Below are 22,605 nucleotides of genomic sequence, written 5' to 3'. Positions count from 1 at the left end.
GAATTTAGAAGGTTGAGAGGTGATCTAATTGTTTAAAATGATAAAAGGGATTCAATAGCTTAGATACAAAGAAACTCTTTCCTCTGGAGGGAGAATCCAGAACAAGGGAGTATCATCTTAAAATTAGAGTTAGAGCATTTAGCAGTGAAATCAGGAAGGAATTTTTCACACAAAGGGTAGTGGAAATCTGGAACTTTCTCCCCCCAAAAAGGCTGTGGATGCTAAGTCAATTGATATTGTCAAAACTGAGATCAATAGATTTTCGTTAGTTAAGGGTATACAGGGTAATGGAGTAAGGACCTGTAAATGGAGTTGAGGTACAAATCAGTCATAGTCTAATAACATGTTGGAACAGCACGAGGGGCTAAATGGCCTACTCCTGTTCTTATGTGACCCTTGTTTTTTTCCCCTTTCCCACTCCAGAGATGCTGAGGCTGATTGCAGCACCCCAAAGCTGCTTAGACTAAGGTCTCATAAGCAAAAATAAAGGGATCAGACCTGGGTTCTCCCTGACATGTTTAGAACCATAGAATCAAAGTGCATAATTTCACACTTATCTGCATTAAATTGCATCTGCCACGTGTCTGCCCATTTCACCAGTCTGTCTACGTCCTCCTGAAGTCTGCTGGTATCTGCTTACTATTTACTACATTGCCAAGTTTTGTATAATCTGCAAACTTTGAAACTGTACTCCCTATACACAAGTCCAGGTCATTTATATATAAGAAAAGCAATGGTCCTAATAATTATCCCTGGGGGATCCCATTGCATACTTCTCTCCAGTCAGAAAAATATATGTTACCCACTACATTTTGCTTCCTATCCCATAGCCTATTATGTGTCCAAGTTACCACCATCCATTTAATACCATGAGCATCTATTTTCCAAATAAGTCTGTTGTGTACTACTTTATCAAATACCTTTTGAAAGTCCATATATACATCTACTGCACTACCTTCATCAACCGTCTATGTTACTTCATCAAAGAACTCAATCAGGTCAGTCAGACACTTCATTGCCTTTAACAAATCCGTGCTGGCTGTCCCTTATTAACTCATGCTTCTCCAAATGAGAATGAATTTTGTCCTTGACAATGGTCTCTAGTAGTTTTTCCACCGTTGGCGTTAGACTGATTGGCCTGTAGTTTATCCTTCTCCCCTTTTTTGAAAAGGATTCATGTATGTATCATACCTGGCAGAGTATTTAACCAATAAGCCACCAATAATCTCCTGATTACACTGAATACAAATGGGATCCTATCATAATATAGCCCATGTTAAAAAAAAGTTGCTGTAAAATATATTATGCAATTTCATCGAGATAGAAATATCTTGCTGCTGAATTCTGAATTTCAAAATTCTGTGCTATGTAGTGATTATTATTACAGCGTTCTTGATTAAAAACATATGCTTCATTAAAGTTCAAATACTCTAACAGTTCATGTTGCTGTCAATGTTTAACCGGTGGACTGTACTGTATATGATTTGGAACTGCAGTTCAGATAAATTGGCAAAAATATTTGCTAAAATCTAACTATGGAACCCACCTCTCGAGTTAATACAGCAATAAAACAGCCATTGACTTGTTCCGATGGTTCAATCTTGAAGAATTTATCAGCTGCGCAGGTTATTTCTGATGGACAACATAGAGGAATAACCGGGGCACTTAGTCTGTGGAAAACAAAAATAGGTGAGCTTGAACCTTGTTTTAAAAATAATAAGATTTATCAGCAGAGAAGGACTCTATGGATATGCATCCATTTATTATATATGACCATGGAGTCACACTCCTCTATAATACAAAGTTTAAAAAAAAATTATTTTCTAAAGTAAACCTGTGGAGATACCATACATACTTACATACGACTTAAACTAGTATAACCTTTGGACTAAAATCTTTGCAGTTAATAAGATGTACTTTTTGCTATCGCTTATTGGGCTACTGAAAGTTTCTTTAGTCTAGGAATAGAGGTGGCGACATTTTGTTTTGTTCTATTTGTTTTGTTTCCGTTTGGTTGGTAGTGATCCATCCAACAAACACAAAGCATATTTGATCATTAATTATCCCCAAACCATCCCATAACCAGCCTATACCAGTCACTGTGCCCTGTTAGCAACCAGCATCAATTCACAAATTATACAAATACATCTCAAGGTATAAGTAGCAAACAGTTCCAGTAACCATACCTTTCCATGCATATTCCATCCTATCCTTCACACACCTACAAAGGTATCCTCAAATAAGCCCAGATTTTGTGAGAATGGCAAAAATGGGTTTCAGCAGGCATACAGCACAGGCAGCACCAATTTTTTGATTGGCGTCCCTCCTAATATAAATAGGCTACAGGAAAAGCTTGCTCCACCAGCTTAGCCTATAGAACATGGCTGGGGAGTGTACATTCCAGCAAGCCAACAATTCTTAAAAAGGACTGCAGCTTGCCATTAAAGAATAAGTTGTAGTTGTACCAGTTAAGTCAACTAATTGTTTGCAATGGCATAGTGGAGGCATATGAGCAATACTGCTCCCTTTGATGCTGAAGAGTTGGAGGTCATGCTACAGGAGGTTACCAAAGGATGGTGGCTCTATTTGGGGCTGAAGGCAACCCTCTAGTAAAATCAAGGTGCAAGATACGTGGGGGGAGTTCAATGCAATCACCCAGACCCAACAAACCTAGCTGCAAATGAAGAAGACAAAGGAAAATGTGATTGTCACTTTTGTATACATTTCTTGTGGGGCCCATGAAACATTGCTGAGGTAGTCTATTGCTGTGAGGAGTTTACTGGTGGGGTCAGCAGTCATGCATGTAGAATGTAGCCCTGGCCTTCTTTTCCTTCTAGAAATGCAAGCACTATAGACTATCACGGAATGAAGGGGTACGGTGCATTGTAGTTATGTTACTGGACTAGTAATCTAGAGGCCTGGACTAATGAACAGGAGACATGAGTTCAAATCCCATCACGGCAGCTGGGGAATTTAAATTCAGTTAGTTTAATAAATCTGGAATCAAAAGCTAGTATCAGTAATGGTGACTATGAAACTACTGGATTGTCAAAAAACCCAGCTAGTTCACTAATGTCCTTTAGGGGAGGAAATCTGCCGTCCTTATCTGATTTGGCCTATATGTGACTCCAGACCCACAGCAATATGGTTGACTCTTAGCTGTCCTCTGAAATGGCCTAGCAAGCCACTCAGTTGTACCAAATGTCTACAAAGAAGTTTATTAAGATTAAAACCGGACAGACCACCCGGCATCAATCTAGGCACCGGATACAACAAAGGCACACCCAGCCCAGTTGACCCTGCAAAGTCCTCCTCACTAACATCTGGGGACTTGTGCCAAAATTGGGAGAGTTGTCTCACCACAGTCTAGTCAAGCAACAGTCTGACATAGTCATACTCACAGAATCATACTTTTCAGCCAATGTCCCAAACTCCTCCATCACCATCCCTGGGTATGTCCTGTCCCACCGGCAGAACAGACCCACCAAAGGTGGTGGCATAGTGGTATACAGTCGGGAGGGAGTGGCCCGGGGAGTCCTCAACATTGACTCCGGACTCCATGAAGTCTCATGTCATCAGGTCAAACATGGGCAAGGAAACCTACTGCTGATTACCACCTACCGCCCTCCCTCAGCTGATGAATCAGTACTCCTCCATGTTGAACACAACTTGGAAGAAGCACCGAGGGTAGCAAGGGCACAGAATGTACTCTGGGTGGGGGACTTCAATGACCATCACCAAGAGTGGCTCGGTAGCACCACCACTGACCGAGTTGGCCAAGTCCTGAAGGACATAGTTGCTGAGCATGCAGCAGGTGGTGAGAGAACCAACACGAGGGGAAAAACCTACTTGACCTCGTCCTCACCAATCTACCTGGCATAGATGCATCTGTCCATGACAGTATTAGTAGCAGTGACCACCATACAGGACTGGAGATGAAGTTCTATCTTCACACTGAGGACACCCTCCATCATGTTGTGTGGCACTACCACTGTGCTAAATGGGATAGATTCAGAACAGATCTAGCAGCTCAAAACTGGGCATCCACGAGGCGCTGTAAACCATCAGCAGCAGCAGAATTGTATTCCACCACAATCTGTAACCTCATGGCCTGGCATATCCCTCATTCTACCATTACCAACAAGATAGGGGACCAACCTTGGTTCAATGAGGAGAGCAGATGAGCATGCCAGGAGCTGCACCAGGCGTACCTCAAAAATGGGGTAGCAGCCTGGTGAAGCTACAACACATACTAAACAGCAGAAATTGCATGCTATAGACAGAGCTAAGCGATCCCACAGCCAATGGATCAGATCAAAGCTCTGCAGTCCTGTCACATCCAGTTGTAAATGGTGGTGGACAATTAAACAACTACATGAACATTGCCATCCTCAATGATTACAGGGCCCAGCACGTGAGGGCAAAAGACAAGGCTGAAGCATTCGCAACCATCTTCAGGCAGAACTGCCAAGAGGATGATCCATCTTGGCCTCCTCCCGAAGTCACCACCATCACAGAAGCCAAACTTAAACTAATTTGATTCACTCCACGTGATATCAAGAAACGACTGAGCACATTGGATACAGCAAAGGCTATGGGCCCTGACAACATCCCGGCTGTCATGCTGAAGACTTGTGCTCCAGAACTAGCCACGCCTCTAGCAGTCCCAGTACAGCTACAACACTGGCATCTACCCGACAAGGTGGAAAATTGCCCAGGTATGTCCTGTCCACAAAAAGCAGGACAAATCCAATCTGGGCAATTACCACCCCATCAGTCTATTCTCAATCATCAGCAAAGTGATAGAAGGTATCATCGACAGTGCTATCAAGCGGCACTTACTCACTAATAACATGCTCACTGATACTCAGTTTGGGTTCCACCAGGACCACTCGGCTCTAGACCTCATTACAGCCTTGGTCTACACATGGACAAAATAGCTGAATTCCAGAGGTGAGGTGAGAGTGACTGCACTTGACATCAAGGCAGCATTTGACCAAGTGTGGCATCAAGGAGCCCTAGTAAAAGTGATGTCAATGTGAATCAAGGGGCAAACTTTCCACTGGCTGGAGTCATACCTAGCACAAAGAAAGATGATTGTGGTTATTGGAGGCCAATCATCTCAGCCCCAGGACATCGCTGCAAGTGTTCCTCCGGGCAGTGTCCTAGGCCCAACCATCTTCAGCTGCTTCATCAATGACCTTCCCTCCAACATAGGGTCAGAAGTGGGGATGTTCACTGATGATTGCACAGTGCTCAGTTCCATTCACAACTGCTCAGATAATTTTTTTTGTATTCATTCCTGGGATGTGAACGTCGCTGGCAAGGCCAGCATTTATTGCCCATCCCTAATTGCCCTCGAGAAGGCAGTGGTGAGCCACCTTGTTGAACCGCTGCTGTCCGTGTGGTGAAGTTACTCCCATAGTGCTGTTAGGGAGGGAGTTCCAGGATTTTGACCCAGTGGCGATATATTTCCAAGTCAGGATGGTGTACGACTTGGAGTGGAACTTGGAAGTTCTCATGTGCTTGCTGCCCTTGCCCTTCTAGATGGCCGAGTTCACGGGTTTGGGAGGTGCTGTTGAAGAAGCCTTGGCGAGTTGCTGCAGTGCAATCAAGCAGGCTGCTTTGTCCTGGATGGTGTCGAGCTTCTTGAGTGTTGTTGGATGCACTCGTGCAGGCAAGTGGAGAGTATTCCATCACACTCCTGACTTGTGCCTTGTAGATGGTGGAAAGGCTTTGGGGAGTCAGGAGGTGACTTCGCTGCAGAATACCCAGCCTCTTGATGTGGGGGGATTCAGCGATAGTAACGCCATTGAATAATGAAGGTAATGAAGCAGTCTGTGCCCGCATGAAGCAAGACCGGGACGACATTCAGGCTTGGGCTGCTAAGTGGCAAGTAACATTCTCGCCACACAAGTGCCAGGCAATGACTATCTCCAACAAGAGAGAGTCCAACCTCCTCCCCTTGACATTCAACGGCATTAACATTGCTCAATCCCCCACCATCAACATCCTGGGAGGGCCACCATTGACCAGAAACGTAACTAGACTAGACACATAAATAATGTGGCTACAAGAGCAGGTCAGAGGCTGGATATTCTGCAGTGAGTGACTCACCTCCTGACTCCCCAGAGACTTTCCATCTCTACAAGGCATAAGTCTTTCGCTTCATGGGCCAACTGGCACCAATACTGGGGAAAGAGGGAGCTGTTCCATTGGGAGGGGCTCCATTTAAACCGGGCTGGGACCAGTGTCCTGGTGAATCGAATAACTAGGGCAGTAGACAGGGCTTTAAACTAATGAAGGGAGGTGGTGGGAGGATTCAGGAAAGAGTAAATTTAAAAGCAGCAAGGGAAATGTCTCTGGAGCAGAGCAGAATTTTGGGTGAAAATAAGCAGAGTGGGTCAGGAAGGGACAGAGAGAGTAACAAAGGTAATAGGTCATCAATCAGTGACTAAGGTGACATCAGGGAAAAATAGAAAAAAGTCTAAGCTAAAAGCACTATATCTGAATGCGCGAAGCATTCGCAACAAAATAGATGAATTAATAGCACAGACAGAAATTAATAGGTTTGATCTAATAGTCATAATGGACTTGGTGCGATTTAGCATACGGGCAGCAGAGTTTTGGATGACCTCAAGTTTATGAAGGGTAGAACTAGGGAAGCTGTCCAGGAGCACACTGGAATAGTCAAGTCTAGAGGTGATAAAGGCATGGATGAGGGTTTCGGCAGCAGATAAGTTGAGGTAAGGGTGGAGACGGGCGATATTACAAAGGTGGAAATGGCCGGTCTTAGCGATAGAATGGATATGAGGTAGTAAGCTCAATTCGTAATCAAATATGACACCAAGGTTGTGAACAGACTTGGTCAGCCTTAGACAGTTGCCGGGGAGAGAGATCGAATCAGTGGAAAGGGAACAAAGTTTATGGCGTGAACCAAAGACAATGGCTTCAGTCTTCCCAATATTTAATTGGAGGAAATTTCTACTCATCCAGTGCTGGATGTCGGACAAGCAGTCTGATAGTATAGAGATGGTGGAGGGTTCGAGAGAGGTGGAGGAGAGGTAGAGCTGGGTATCATCAACGTACATGTGAAAACTCACGTTGTGTTGCCAGATGATGTCATCGAGGGTTAGCATGCAGATGAGAAACAGGAGGGGACCAAGGATAGATCCTCGGGTGACAACCAGAGATGGCAGTGCAGAATCGGGAAGAGAAGCCTTAGATACTATGGTTATGGCTGGAAAGATAGAAATGAAACCAGACGAATGCAGTCCCATCCAGCTGGATGACGGGGGAGAGGCATTGGAGCAGAATTTTGTGGTCAACCGTGTCAAAGGCTGCAGACAGGTCCAGAAGGACGAGAAGGGATAGATTACCTTTGTCGCAGTCAATTAGGATGTCATTTATGACCTTGGTAAGAGCAGTTTCAGTACTGTGGCAGGGACAGAAGCCTGATTGGAGGGATTCAAACAAGGAGTTCTGGGAAAGATGGGCACAGATTTGGGAGGCGACAACACGTTCAAGAACTTTGGAGAGGAAAGGGAAGTTGGAGATGGGGCGATAATTTGCAAGGTCGGAGGTGTCAACGGTTGTTTTTCTGAGGAAAGGGGTGATGATGGCAGATTTGAAGGAAAGGGGGACAATACCTGAGGAGAGAAAACCGTTAACAATATCCGCTAACATGGGAGCCAGGAAGGAAAGTTGGGTTGTCAGCAATTTAGTAGGAATAGAGTCGAGAGAGCAGGAGGTCAGTTTCATTGACAAGATGAGCTTTGAAAGGGCAAGTGGGGAGATGGGAGATAAATTAGAGAAATATGCAAATTTAGGATTAGGGCAGGGGGGAAACAGAGAGGAAGTGAGGTCCGGTGGGTTAGGGGAAGGGAGAAAATTGAAAGCAGAAGCAGTTGAATGGATATTGTCGATCTTTTTAACAAAGAAGTCCATGAACTCCTCACATGTAAGCGACGGAGAAGGAGGCAGGGGAGGGTGGTTTGAGAAGACGGTTAGTGGTGAAGAGAAGCCTGGTGTTATTTTTGCCGTCTTTGATGACCTTAGAATAGTGGGTGGCTTTACTGATGGAGAACAGGACCCGGTAGTGCTTTATATGATCTAGCCAAATCTGGTGATGAATTATTAGACCAGTTGTCTGCCAAAGACATTCAAGTCTGTGTCCCTTGGACTAAAGGGAGCGGAGATGAGGGCTATATCAGGGGAAATGACTAGGGTGAGATTGTTGTCATGATTTTAGTGGGGAGAAGGGCCTCAAAGGTGGTGGAGAGGGTGTGATTTAGTAAGTCAGTAGCTGCAGAGATGACATGAAGAATTGTAGGCCAAAGGCTAGGTAGTTGGGAATTAGAAAGTGCAGTGGTAAGGTACTTGAGGGCGAGTTTTTTAAGATATGATTCCAAACACTGGAAGATTTTCTCTTCAACCCCAATAATCTCAATTTTACTAGAGCTCTTTGGTGCCATACTCGGCCGAATGCTGCCCTGTCAAAGGCAGTTAATCTCACCTCTGGCATTCAGCTTGTGTCCATTTCTGGATTAAGGCTGTGGCAAGGTCTGGAGTTACAGTAAATGGTTCTGGCCAAAACCAAACTGAACACCAGTGAGCAGGTTATTGGTGATCAGGTGTTACTTGAAGGCACTATTGTTGACTTTCATCACTATGCTGATGATTGGAAGTAGGCTGATAAGAAGGTAATTGGCCAGGTTAGATTTGTCCTGCTTTTTGTTGATAGGACATGCCCGGGCAATTTTCCACACTGCTTGAACTGCCAAGTCCCAGGACTCCTTGTGCCCATTTTATATGGGTGAGATGCATGCTGTAGGCAGAGCCTTGCCTGAAATCACAAGATTTGAAATAGGACCTGTTTAAAATATTTTCTGGCACTGTTTGCAAACATGGCTTTATGTTTCACAAGATATTTACCAAGAAACAGTCTCCAAAGAGTCTGAATAAATCACCAATTATAGTGATAAATGCTAAAAGAAACTTGTACATTTATACCCAACGATGAATACCACACAAGCTCAGTTCCTTCCATGGTCCTTTATATAGTATTTTTGCACTAGTGAGTGAATATTATGTTGGGGAATTGTAAATGCCACGTGGAGTCTTATGATCTTAAAACAAAGCATTTAGAAATAAATATAGATTCTTATTTTTGTTCTAGCAAATATTTGATTTGTTGCAATTTTGTTTGTGCATATGCAAGTGATATTTTGTATATAATATACCTGTAAGGTTGTACTCTGGCTCCTTCTATTCTCTTTCCCAATACTGGCTTCACTACTTCCTCGTTTTCCTCAGGGTAAACTGAGCATGTAGAATACACAATGGCCTGGACCTTGGGAACTATTGAAAGATACACAAGCTTAGTTTCACAAAAGATATCACAAAATTAATTAGCCAAAATCATTACCAATTTTAATGTTGTTACATATATCTTGCCTCAGACTCCATATCTATCAAGGTGAAACGTTCTCTAAAGTCCATAGCTACTATTTTGTTTTTCATCATTTATATCAGTCTCATCACATGCAGCATCCAAGATAAGAATAACAGTTTAATGTTAACATGGAGATAAATGAGAATGTAATGGAAAGTGAGCAAGGGCTAAATTAATACTTTATTTTGTTTCTTCAATACAGTACATTTATTAGTCTCATTCAAAAGGCAAAGACATGTTCCAAACGAAGTGTTAATATCTTAAAGGTTACAATGCTTTGGGAGCAACTACCTAGCTGACATAAAGAATACTTTATAATGTTTATAATGTTTGACACTCCAGTGCTGTATTGAGGGAGAGCTGCATTGTCAGAAGTATTGTCTTTCAGATCTGAGGTGAAACTGAGGTCCCGTCAAAGTTCCCATGGCATTTTCAAAGATGTGCATGGGAGTTCACCTGGAGTCCTGGCCAACATTTATCCCTCAAACTATGTCACCTTAAGGATTTAAACTAAAAAGGGGGTGAGGGGTCAGGTGAGGGGAAATTTAGAAATCTAGAGAAAAAAGTTAAAGTAATGGAGCAGTGTAGCGATTTGGGTAAAGATAAGCAGAGTGTGATAATAAAGGATGACGTAAGGACAGTAGTGAGAAAGGATCTTGGCCGGAAGATCAGAATCAGTATGGGTGGAGATAAGAAATAACAAGGGGCAGAACACACTCCTCCATCACCATCCCTGGGTATGTCCTGGCCCACCGGCAGGACAGACCCACAAGGGGTGGCAGCACAGTGGTATACAGTCGGGAAGGAGCGGCCCTGGGAGTCCTCAACATTGACTCCGGACCCCATGAAGTCTCATGGCTTCAGGTCAAGCATGGGCAAGGAAACCTCCTGCTGATTACCACCTACCGCCCTCCCTCAGCTGATAAATCAGTACTCCTCCATGTTGAACACCACTTGGAAGAAGCACTGAGAGTAGCAAGGGAACAGAATGTACTCTAGGTGGGAGAATTCAATGTCCATCACCAAGAGTGGCTCGGTAGCACCGCTAATGACCGAGCTGGCCGAGTCCTGAAGGACATAGCTGCCAGAGAAACAACACGAGGGAAAAACCTATTTGACCTCGTCCTCACCAATCTGCCTGTCGCAGATGCATCTGTCCATGACAGTATTGGTAGCAGTGACCACCGCACAGTCCTTGTGGAGACGAAGTCCCGTCTTCACACTGAGGACACCCTCCATCATGTTGTGTGGCACTAACACCATGATAAATGTGATAGGTTCAGAACAGATCTAGCAGCTCAAAACTGGGCATCCATGAGGTGCTGTGGGCCATCAGCAGCAGCAGAATTGTATTCTACCACAATCTGTAACCTCATGGCCTGGCATATCCCTCACTCTACCATTACCACCAAGCCAGGGAACCAACCCTGGTTCAATAAGGAGTGTAGAAGAGCATGCCAGGAGCAGCACCAGGCGTACCTAAAAATGAGGTGCCAACCTGGGGAAGCTGCAACACAGGACTACTTGCATGCTAAAAAGCGGAAGCCGCATGCTATAGACAGGGCTAAGCGATCCCACAATCAATGGATCAGATCAAAGCTCTGCAGTCCTGCCACATCTAGTCGTGAATGGTGGTGGACCATTAAACAACTAACGGGAGGAGGCGGCTCCATGAATATCCCCATCCTCAATGACGGTGGAATCCAGCACGTGAGTGTAAAAGACAAGGCTGAAGCGTTTTCAACCAGAAGTGCCGAGTGGATGATCCATATCAGCCTACTCCCAAGGTCCCCACCATCACAGAAGCCAGTCTTCAGCCAATTCGATTCACTCCACATGATATCAAGAACCGGCTGAGCGCACTAGACACAGAAAAGGCTATGGGCCCCGACAACATCCCGGCTATCATGCTGAAGACTTGCACTCCAGAACTAGCCGTGCCTCTAGCCAAGCTGTTCCAGTACAGCTACAACACTGGCATCTATCCGACAATGTGGAAAACTGTCCAGGTATGTCCTCTCCACAAAAAGCAGGACAAATCCTACCCGGTCAATTACCGCCCCGCCCCCCCCCCCCAATCAGTCTACTCTCAATCATCAGCAAAGTGATGGAAGGTGTCGTTGACAGTGCTATCAAGCGGCACTTACTCACCAATAACCTGCTCACCAATGCCCAGTTTGGGTTCCGCCAAGACCACTCGGCTCCCGACCTCATTACAGCCTTGGGACAAACATGAACAAAGGAGCTGAGTTCCAGAGGTGAGGTGAGAGTGATTGCCCTTGACATCAAGGCAGCATTTGACCGAGTGTGGCATTAAGGAGCCCTAGTAAAACTGAAGTCAATGGGAATCAGGAGGAAAACGCTCCACTGGCTGGAGTCATAACCAGCACAAAGGAAGATGGTTGTGGTGATTGAATCTCAATCATCACAGCCCCAGGACATTGCTGCAGGAGATCCTCAGGGCAGTGTCCTAGGCTCAACCATCTTCAGCTGCTTCATCAATGACCTTCCCTCCAACATAAGGTCAGAAATGGGGATGTTTTCTGATGACTGCACAGTGTTCAGCGCCATTCACAACTCCTCAGATAATGAAGCAATCCATGCCTACATGCAACAAGACCTGGACAACGTTCAGGTTTGAGCTGATAAGTGGCTGGTAACATTCACACCACAGAAGTGCCAGGCAATGACTATCTCCAACAAGCGAGAGTCTAACCACCTCCCCTTGACATTCAACGGCGTTACCATCACCGAATCTCCCACCATCAACATCCTGGGGGTCACCATTGACCAGAAATTAACTGGACCAGCCACATAAATACAGTGGTAACAAGAGCAGGTCAGAGGCTAGGTCACCTCCTGACTCCCCAAGGCCTTTCCACCATCTATAAGGCACAAGTAAGGAGTGTGATGGAATACTCTCCACTTGCCTGGATGAGTGCAGCTCCAACAACACTCAAGAAGCTCGACACCATCCAGGACAAAGCAGCCTGTTTGATTTGCACCCCATCCACCACCTGAAACATTCGCTCCGTCCACCACCGGCGTACCGTGGCTGCAGTGTGTACCATCTACAAGGCTTCTTCAGCAGCACCTCCCATACCCGCGACCTCTTCCACCTAGAAGGACAAGGGCAGCAGGCACATGGGAACAACACCACCTCCAAGTTCCCCTCCAAGTCACACACCATCCTGACTTAGAAGTATATCGCCGATCCTTCATCGTCGCTGGGTCAAAATCCTGGAACTCCCTACTTAACAACACTGTGGGAGTAGCTTCACCACACGGACTGCAGCGGTTCAAGAAAGCTGCTCACCACCACCTTCTCAAGGGCAACTAGGGATGGGCAAGAAATGTTGGCCTTGCCAGCAATGCCCAGATCCCATAAGCGAATTTAAAAAAAACACTGGTGGGATTAGTTTATAGGCCCCTCAAACAGTAGCTATACCACTGGACAGAGTATCAATCAACAAATTGGGTAGATAAAGGGGAACCAGTGGATGTAGTATATTTGGATTTCCAAAAGGCATTCGATAAGGTGCCACATAAAAGGTTGCTACGCAAGTTAAGGATTCATGCTGTTGGGGGTAAAATATTAGCATAGTGGGTACGGTAGCATAGTGGTTATGTTACTGGTAATCCAGAGGCCTGGACTAATAATCGGGAATCAGGAATTCAAATCTTACCATGGCGGCTGGGGAATTTAAATTCAGTTAATCTGGAATAAAAAGCTAGTATCAGTAATGGTGACGACGAAACTATCGGATTGTTGTAAAAAAAAACCAACTGGTTCACTAATAGCCTTCAGGGAAGGAAATCTGCCGTCCTTACCCGGTCTGGCCTATATGCGACTTCAGACCCACAGCAATGTGGGTGACTCTTAACTGCCCTCTGTAAGCCACTCTGCCGTATCAAAAAAAACTGCTTCAATGGACTGCAGCGGTTCAAGAAGGCCGTGCCAGTGACACCCACATCCCGTGAATGAATTTAAAAAATGGATAGAGGATTGGTTAATGGACAGAAAAGAGAGTAGGGACAAACGGGTCATTTTCGGGTTGGCAGGCTGTAACTAGAGGAGTGACACAAGGATCAGTGCTTGGGCCTCAGCTATTTACAATCTATATTAAAGACTTAGATGAAGGAACCGAGTGCAATGTATCCAAGTTTGCTGATGATACAAAGCTAGGTGGAAAAGTAAGCTGGGAGGAGGCCACAAAGAGCCTGCAAAGGGATATAGACAGGTTAAGTGAGTGGGCAATAAGGTGGCAGTTGGGAGGGAAATGTGAGGTTATTCACTTTGGCAGGAAGAATAGAAAAACAGAATATTTTTAAATGGTGAGAAACTATTAAATGTTGGTGTTCAGAGAAATTTAGGTATCCTTGTGCAGGTACAGCAAGCAATTAAGAAGGTAAATGGCATGTTGGCCTTTATTGCAAGGGGGTTGGAGTACAACAGTAAGGAAGTCTTGTTACAATTGTACAGGGCTTTGGCGAGACCACACCTGGAGTACTGTGCACAGTTTTGATCTTATCTGAGGAAGGATATACTTGCCTTAGAGATGGTGCAACGAAGGTTCACTAGATTGACTGCCGGGATGAGAGGGTTGTCCTCTGAGGAGAGATTGAGTATATTGGGCCTATACTCTCTGGAGTTTAGAAGAATGAAAGGTGATCTAATTGAAACATATAAGATTCAGAGGGTCAATGCTGAGAGGTTGTTTACCCTGGCTAGAGAGTCTAGAACTAGGGGGCATAGTCTCAGGAAACGGGGTCGGCCATTTAAGACTGAGATGAGGAGGAATTTCTTCACTCAGATGGTTGTGAATCTTTGGAATTCTCTACCTTAAAGGGCTGTGGATGCAGAGTCGTTGAGTATGGCTGAGATGGATACATTTTTGGACTCGAGGGGGTTTAAGGGATATGGGGATCGGGCAGGAAAGTGGGGTTGAGGTCGAAGTTCAGCCATGACCGGGAACGGTAGCTTAGTGGTTATGTTACTGGACGAGTAACCAGAGGTCTGGACTAATGATCCAGAGAGATGAATTCAAATCCCACCATGGCAGCTGGGGAATTTAAATTCAGTTAATTAAATAAATCTGGAATAAAAAGTTAGTATCAGTAATGGTGACCATGAAACTACCTGGTCTGTCGGGGAACATAGGGTCTAATGAGAGGGAGGAATTGAATGAAATCAGTATTTATAGGGAAATGGTGTTAGGGAAATTGATGGAATTGAAGGCCGATAAATCCCCAGGGCCTGATAATCTACATCCTAGGGTACTTAAGGAAGTGGCCCTAGAAATAGTAGATGCATTGCTGGTCATCTTCCAAAATTCTATAGACTCTGGAACAGTTCCCATGGATTGGAGGATAGCTAATATAACCACACTATTTTAAAAGGGTGGTAGAGAGAAAACGGGGAATTATAGACCGGTAAGCCTGACATCAGTAGTGGGGAAAATGCTAGAGTCCATTATAAAAGTTGTAATAGCAGAGCACTTGGAAAACAGAATCGGACAAAGTCAACATGGATTTACAAAAGGTAAATCATGCTTGACTAATCTACTGGAATTTTTTTGAGGATGTAACTGGTAGAATAGATAAGGGAGAACCAGTGAATGTGGTGTATTTGGACTTTCAGAAGGTTTTCGATAAGGTCCCGCATAAGAGATTAGCGTGTAAAGTTAAAGCACATGGGATTGGGGGTAAGGTACTGTCTTGGCTAGAGAACTGGTTGGCAGACAGGAAGCAAAGAGTTGGAATAAACGGGTCTTTTTCCGAGTGGCAGGCAGTGATTAGTGGGGTACCGCAGGGATCGGTGCTAGGACCCCAGCTATTCACAATATATATAAATGACCTAGACGAGGGAACTAGATGTAATATCTCCAAGTTTGCAGACGACACAAAGCTGGGTGGGCGTGTGTGCTGTAAGGAGGATGCAGAGAAACTCCAGGATGATTTGGACAGGTTGGGTGATGGGCAGATGCATAGCAAATGCAGTATAATGTGGATAAATGCGAGGTTATCCACTTCGGTGGCAAAAACAAGACGACAGATTATTATCTGAATGGCAATAGATTGGGAAAAGGGGAAGTACAACAAGACCTGGGTGTCCTTGTGCACCAGTCGCTGAAGGTAAGCATGCAGGTGCAGCAGGCGGTTAAGGCGGCAAATGGTATGTTGGCCTTCATAGCGAGAGGATTCGAGTACAGGAGCAAGGATGTCTTGCTGCAGTTATACAGGGCCTTGGTGAGATCACACCTTGAGTATTGTGTGCCGTTTTGGTCACCTTATCTGAGGAAGGATGTTCTTGCCATGGAGAGAGTGCAGCGAAGATTCACCAGACTGATACCTGGGATGGCAGGAATGACGTATGAGGAGAGATTGGGTCGATTAGGCTTATATTCGCTACAGTTTAGAAGAATGAGAGGGGGTCTCATTGAAACATAAAATTCTAACAGGACTACACAGACTAGATGCAGGAAGGATGTTCCCGATGGCGGGGGAGTCCAGAACCAGGGGTCACAGTCTAAGGATAAGGGGTAAGCCATTTAGGACTGAGATGAGAAGGAATTTCTTCACCCAGAGAGTGGTGAACCTGTGGAATTCTCTGCCACACAGGGCAGTTGAGGCCAATTCGTTAAATATATTCAAGAAGGAGTTGGATATATTTCTTGAGGCTAAAGGGATCAAGTGATATGGGGAGAAAGCAGGGAGAGGGTACTGAATTTGGATGATCAGCCATGATCTCATTAAATGGCGGAGGGGGCTCGAGGGGCCGAATGGCCTACTCCTGCTCCCATCTTCGATGTTTTTATGTCTGGCCTACATATGACTCCAGATCCACAGCAATGTGGTTGACTCTTAACTGCCCTCTGAAATGGCCTAGCAAGGCTCTCAGATGTAACAAACCACTACGAAAAACAATAATGCCAGACCATCTGGCAGCGACCTAGGCACCGGCTTCAGACACGACAAAGGCACACATGCGGCCCAGTTGACCCTGCAAAGTCCTCCTCACTAACATCTGGGGACTTGTGCCAAAATTGGGAGAGCTGTCCCACAGACTAGTCAAGCAACAGTCTGACACAGTAATACTCACATAATCATACCTTTCAGTCACTGTCCCAGACTCCTCCATCACCATCCCTAGGTATGTCCTGTCCCACAGGCAGGACAGACCCACAAGAGGAGGCGGCACAGTGATATACAGTCAGGAGGAAAAAGCACTGTGGGTAGCAAAGGCACAGAATGCACTCTGGGTGGGGGACTTCAATGTCCATCACCAAGAGTGGCTCGGTAGCACCACTACTGACTGAGCTGGCCGAGTCCTGAAGGACATAGCTGCCAGACTGGACTGTGGCAGGTGATGAGAGAACCAACACGAGGGAAAAACCTAATTGACCTCGTCCTCACCAATCTACCTGGCGCAAATGCATCTGTCCATGACAGCATTGGCAGCAGTGGCCACACACAGTCCTTGTGGAGACACAGTCCTGTCTTCACACTGAGGACACCCTCCATCATGTTGTGTGGCACTACCAGTGTGCTAAATAAGATAGATGTCAGTGTTGTAGCTGTACTGGAACAGCTTGGCTAGAGGCGCGGCTAGTTCTGGAGTACAGGTCTTCAGCACGACAGCCGGGATGTTGTCGGGGCCCATAGCCTTTTCTGTGTCTAGTGCGCTCAGCCGTTTCTTGATATCACGTGGAGTGAATCGAATTGGCTGAAGACTGGCTTCTGTGATGGTGGGGACCTCCGGAGGAGGCTGGGATGGGCCATCCACTCGGTACTTCTGGCTGAAGATGTTTGCAAACGCTTCAGCCTTGTCTTTTGCACTCGCATGCTGGGCTCTGCCATTATTGAGGATGGGAATTATCATGGAACCTCCTCCCCCCGTTAGTTGTTTAATGATCCACCACCATTCACGACTGGATGTGGCGGGACTGCAGAGCTTTGATCTGATCTGTTGATTGTGGGATCGCTTAGCTGTGACTATAGCATGCTGCTTCCGCTGTTTAGCATGCATGTAGTCCTGTGTTGCAACTTCCCCAGGTTGGCAGCTCATTTTTAGGTAGGCCTGGTGTTGCTCCTGGCATGCTCTTCTACATTCCTCATTGAACCGGGGTTGGTCCCCTGGCTTGATGGTAATGGTAGAGTGAGGGATATGCCGGGCCATGAGGTTACAGATTGTGGTGGAATACAATTCTGCTGCTGATGGCCAACTGCGCCTCATGGATGCCCAGTTTTGAGCTGCTAGATCTGTTCTGAATCAATCCTATTTAGCACAGTGGTAGTGCTACAGAACACGATGGATATCAATGCACATTTATAAGTGTCTCTGGGATGATTTGTAATTGAATTTGATTACACCACATGTTTTTATATACCTTTTAATTATTCAGTATCTTCTGATGTATTGTTTGTTGCAATCAGCCTTACATAGAGTGAGAATTGGCTGAATCATTACCGGTAGAGCGCGGGTTTCCCCAGACACCGTGAAGCTTTAACTCCACAGCATGCGTGTGACATCACGGACAGGTTCCCCGCCTGGAAGTCATCCTGATTGACAGGCTTTTTTCCAGTCATGGAGAACGCTGGAGAAGAGGCCGCAATCACAGGTAGATGTGAGCCCTAACACCCGGGGGGGGGGGGGGGGGAGGCGGGTAGGGGAGGTCCGATGTCAGAAATTTCTTCAACTGTAACAATTTTCACAGGATTGAACTGGAGACTGCTTATGCCTTCTTTAATTAAATAAAAATCAATATTCATTCCAAACTTACAAAGATGACTGCAAGATAAATTAATTTTAGGTTTAACACTCTCATCACTGGAGCTATGTTCCTCTATTGAACTTCATTTTGTTTTGTTTGGAAAGATGGTTCATCTACATCTCTGAGCACCTATTCAACAACATTCAATGTCAGACATCCAACATCAATCATCTCTGTGATAATTACTGATGCATTTCATTAAACTTTTCCCCAGTGGCCATCGCTGACACCACTGAATACAAACTACTACTGCCAAGACTCGGTTTCACAGCCACATCATTTTCCTCAGCAACTATCTCCGGTTCCGACTTATTCCACGTGGATTCCAACTAAACTTCCACCCTTCGTGTTTTGGATCCACCCAGGATTACAAATATCTCCAAGATATTCATCGTTCCTTGAACTACTGCTCTCGCTGCATCTTGAGATCCACGCTCAATGCCATGCGACGCCACATGAACACTCTCGACCTCTCTCTTCAGCAGCACCGATGCACTCTATCTCAAAGCTGTCCGGGTCCACAGTTCCATTTCATCCTTCGACTCATCCGACGCTTCAACAAAAACTTTTTTTCTTCCTTTCCGATGTCAAGGATCGCAAGCTTCATCAACTCTTGAACACCAATGCCCCTCCGGAACCTTCTTCCCCTTCACATTCCTCTGACCCCACTTCTCCCAATCTCACCCCCTGCCACGTTTTCACTATCCGCTCTGACCTTCCCCTCCCTGACCCCGAACGATCAGTCCTCAGCAAAGGCCTGAGCTTCATTCCCTTACGCCCCCATCTCAATGAATTTCGAGCTCGGCAGGATGCTGAGCTCTTTTTCCGCCGCCTTCGTCTCCGTGCCCACTTCTTTGGCCAGCAGTCTTCCCCCCCGCACGGCTGACCCTTTCTCCCGCTTTCAGAATTCTCGTTCTATCTGGGCCCCTCCCTCTGGCCTCTTACCCTCTCTAGATCTTTTCATTGCTAACTGCCGGCGTGACATCGGCTGTCTCCATTTCTCTGCTCCCCTCACTCACTCCAACCTACCTACCTCTGAACTTGCAGCACTCCATTCTCTCAGATCCAACCCCGACATTGTCATTAAACCTCCTGGCAAGGGTGGTGCTGTTGTTGTTTGGCAAACCGACCTCTACCTAGCGGAAGCTGAACGCCAACTCTCCGACACCTCCTCCTACCTCCACCTGGACCATGACCCCACTACCGAACATCAAACCACCGCTTCCAAGACTGTCACTGACCTCATCTCCTCTGGAGATCTTCCCCCCACGGCCACCAACCTCATAGTTCCCCAACCCGCATAGCCCACTTCTACCTCCTTCCCAAGATCCACAAACAGGACTGCCCGGCTAGACCCATCGTTTTAACCTGTTCTTGCCCCACGGACCTTATCTCTTCCTATCTCGGCTCTATCTTTTCTCCCCTTGTCCAGTCTCTTCCAACCTACATCCGCGGCTCTTCTGACGCCCTCCGCCACTTTAACAGCTTCCAGTTTCCTGGCCCCAACCGCCTCCTTTTCACCATGGACGTACAATCCTTCTACACCTCCACCCCCACCAGGATGGCCTGAGGACGCTCCGCTTCTTCCTTGAACAGAGGCCCAACCAGTCCCCATCCACCACTACCCTCTTCCGCCTGGCTGAACTTGTTCTCACATTGAACAACTTCTTCTTTGACTCCACTCATTTCCACCAAATGAAAGGTGTTGCTATGGGTACCCGCATGGGTCCTAGCTATGCCTGCCTTTTCCTGGGATATGTGGAACACTCTTTGTTCCAGTCCTACTCGGGTCCCCTCCCTCACCTCTTTTTCCAGTACATTGATGACTGTATCGGTGCCGTTTCCTGCTCTCGCCCTGAACTAGACAATTTCATTCACTTTGCCTCCAATTTCCACCCTTCCCTGACCTTCACATGGTCCATCTCCAACTCTTCCCTTCCCTTCCTCGACTTCTCCGTCTCCATCTCTGGGGATAGGTTATTGACCAACATTCATTACAAGCCCACTGACTCTCACAGCTACCTGGACTACACTTCCTCCCATCCCGCCTCCTGTAAGGACTCTATTCCGTTCTCCCAGTTTCTCAGTCTCCGCCGCATCTGCTCCGACGATGCCACCTTCCACACCAGTGCTTCCGATGTCTTCCTTTTTCCTCAACCGAGGATTCCCCTTTACCATGGTTGACACGGCCCTCGACCATGTCCGTTCTATCTCCCGCACTTCTGCCCTCACCCCTGCCCCTCCCTCCCGGAACCACGATAGGGTTCCCCTTGTCCTCACTTTTCACCCCACCAGCCTCCACATTCAACGGATCATCCTCCGCCATTTCCACCACCTCCAACGTGATCCCACCACCAAATGCATCTTCTCGTCCCCTCCCCTTTCAGCATTCCGTAGGAACCGCTCCCTCCGAAACACCCTAGTCCACTCCTCTATCACCCCAGCACCCTTTCCCCTTCACCCGGCACCTTCCCATGCAAGCGCAGGAGATGCAACACCTGCCTTTATACCTCCCCCCTTCCCACTGTCCAGGGCCCCAAACACCCCTTCCAGGTGAAACAGCGATTTACTTGTACTTCTTGCAATCTAGTATACTGTATTCGCTGCTCACGATGTGGTCTCCTCTACATTGGGGAGGCCAAACGCAGATTGAGTGACCGCTTTGCGGAACACCTCCGTTCAGTCCGTAAGGATGACCCCGAGCTTCCGGTCGCCTGTCATTTCAATTCACCGCTCCACTCCCACTCAGACCTCACCGTCCGCGGCCTCTTGCATTGTTCCACGGAAGCTCAGCGTAAGCATGAGGAACAGCACCTCATCTTCCAATTAGGCACTTTACAGCCTTTCGGACTCAATATCGAATTCAACAATTTCAGATCATAACCTCGGCCCCTATTATATTTTTATATATTTTTTATCCACACCTTTGGTTTGTGCCTTTTCCTTTTTTTCTCTCCCACATGGCAGCTGTCTCTCATTCTGCCAGCGCATTTCACACTTCATCTGGAGCCATCTTTTGTCTCTTTACCTGTCCTATTACCATCTCATCTCGTCTGAATATCTCTTAATGTCTCTTCACCTCCCAGACCTTCCCTTTTGTTCTTTCATCCCCTCCCCCATTTCCTAGCCCCCAAACTGGCCTTTTAATCTGTTTCATTTCCTGCTTTTTTCTCAGTTCTGAAGAAGGGTTTTGACCTGAAACGTTAACTCTGTTTCTCGCTCCATGGATGTTGCCTGGCCTGCTGAGTTTTTCCAGCATTTTCTGTTGTTATTGCAAACTACTTAATCTATTTCATCACCTTTTGTTAGTTAAGCACATTTCCTCTCCAATTTTTAATCACAGTCGATTAGATCTAAAAATTCCTTCCATAAGAGATGCTGCTGTGTCAGCCGTGGCTCAGAGGGTAGCACTCTTGCCTCTGAGTCAGAAGGTTGTGGGGCTTCAAGTCCCTTTTCAGACACTTGAACACAAAAATCTAGGCTGACACTCCAGTGCAGTACTGAGGGAGTGCTGCACTGTCGGAGGTGCCGTTTTTCAGATGTGACGTTAAACCGAGGCTCCATCTGCTGTATCAGGTGGACGTAAAAGATCCCATGGCACTATTTCGAAGAAGAGCACGGGAGTTATCCCCGGTGTCCTGGCCAATATTTATTCCTCAATCAACATCACTAAAACAGTGATTATTATGGTCATTACTGGTCATTATCACATTGCTGTTTGTGGGAGCTTGCTGTGTGCAAATTGGCTGCCGCGTTTCCTACATTACAACAGTGACTACACTCCAAAAACGACTTCATTGGTTGTAAAAGTGCTTTGGGACGTCTGGTGGTCGTGAAAGGTGCTATATAAATGTAAGTCTTCCTTTCTTTTTTCTTTTTTGCTTATACTGTTCACTCAGCCAAGCCAATTTTTGCACACTGCGTCATCTAGTGACACGAGTATTTAATAATGTGCCTTTTATTCTCTTTAAGGAAACAGATTTTCAAGTGCTTTTGGATCCTATGAAAACAAACTTCGGCCGCAAATTTGCCGGCGCTCAGAGGGCGGGTTTGGAGGCGGGTCGGGAGTAAAAATCTAAATGATTGACGGCGGGTTGCGAACCCACCGCCACCCTGCCTCTACGCTACTTTGCCAAGTATCGGGCCTGCGAGTCCTGATCAGACCCGACACCAAACAGCAGGAGAGGCACTTGCTAATCTTATTTTAACTGCCTGTTCCAATTTTTGAGGTTTTTCTGCGTGTTGCCCATCGTCAGACAAACACACCAGCTGCATTGTGCCGGGTTTAACAAGGAGCTGAATTGTTAGCAGCTGCTTCAGCAGCTTAAAAGCGGTCCTACAACATGGCTGAGTTTCAGATGGCACACATTAGTGCTG

The 22,605-nt window shown here is 46.2% G+C and overlaps 1 protein-coding gene across 6 annotated transcripts in view; it reads right to left on the bottom strand.

The window, feature by feature from the left end:
• LOC147123219 (protein NSUN7-like) overlaps positions 1–22,605 on the bottom strand; it is a 185,528-nt gene that overhangs the window by 52,981 nt on the left and 109,942 nt on the right. For all 6 annotated transcript variants that reach the window (XM_085969109.1, XM_085969118.1, XM_085969093.1 and 3 more), the window contains 2 exons: positions 9,243–9,360; positions 1,547–1,670 (listed from right to left, as the gene is read on the bottom strand). In XM_085969109.1, coding sequence (XP_085825235.1) covers positions 1,547–1,670; positions 9,243–9,360 — 242 coding nt within the window. The remainder of the gene's footprint in view (positions 1–1,546; positions 1,671–9,242; positions 9,361–22,605) is intronic.

This window comes from Somniosus microcephalus, chromosome 2, assembly GCF_052327205.1.
Source record: "Somniosus microcephalus isolate GS21.2 chromosome 2, FLI_Smic_1.0, whole genome shotgun sequence".
NCBI lineage: Eukaryota > Metazoa > Chordata > Chondrichthyes > Squaliformes > Somniosidae > Somniosus > Somniosus microcephalus.
This window is presented reverse-complemented; position numbering and strand designations above follow the sequence as displayed.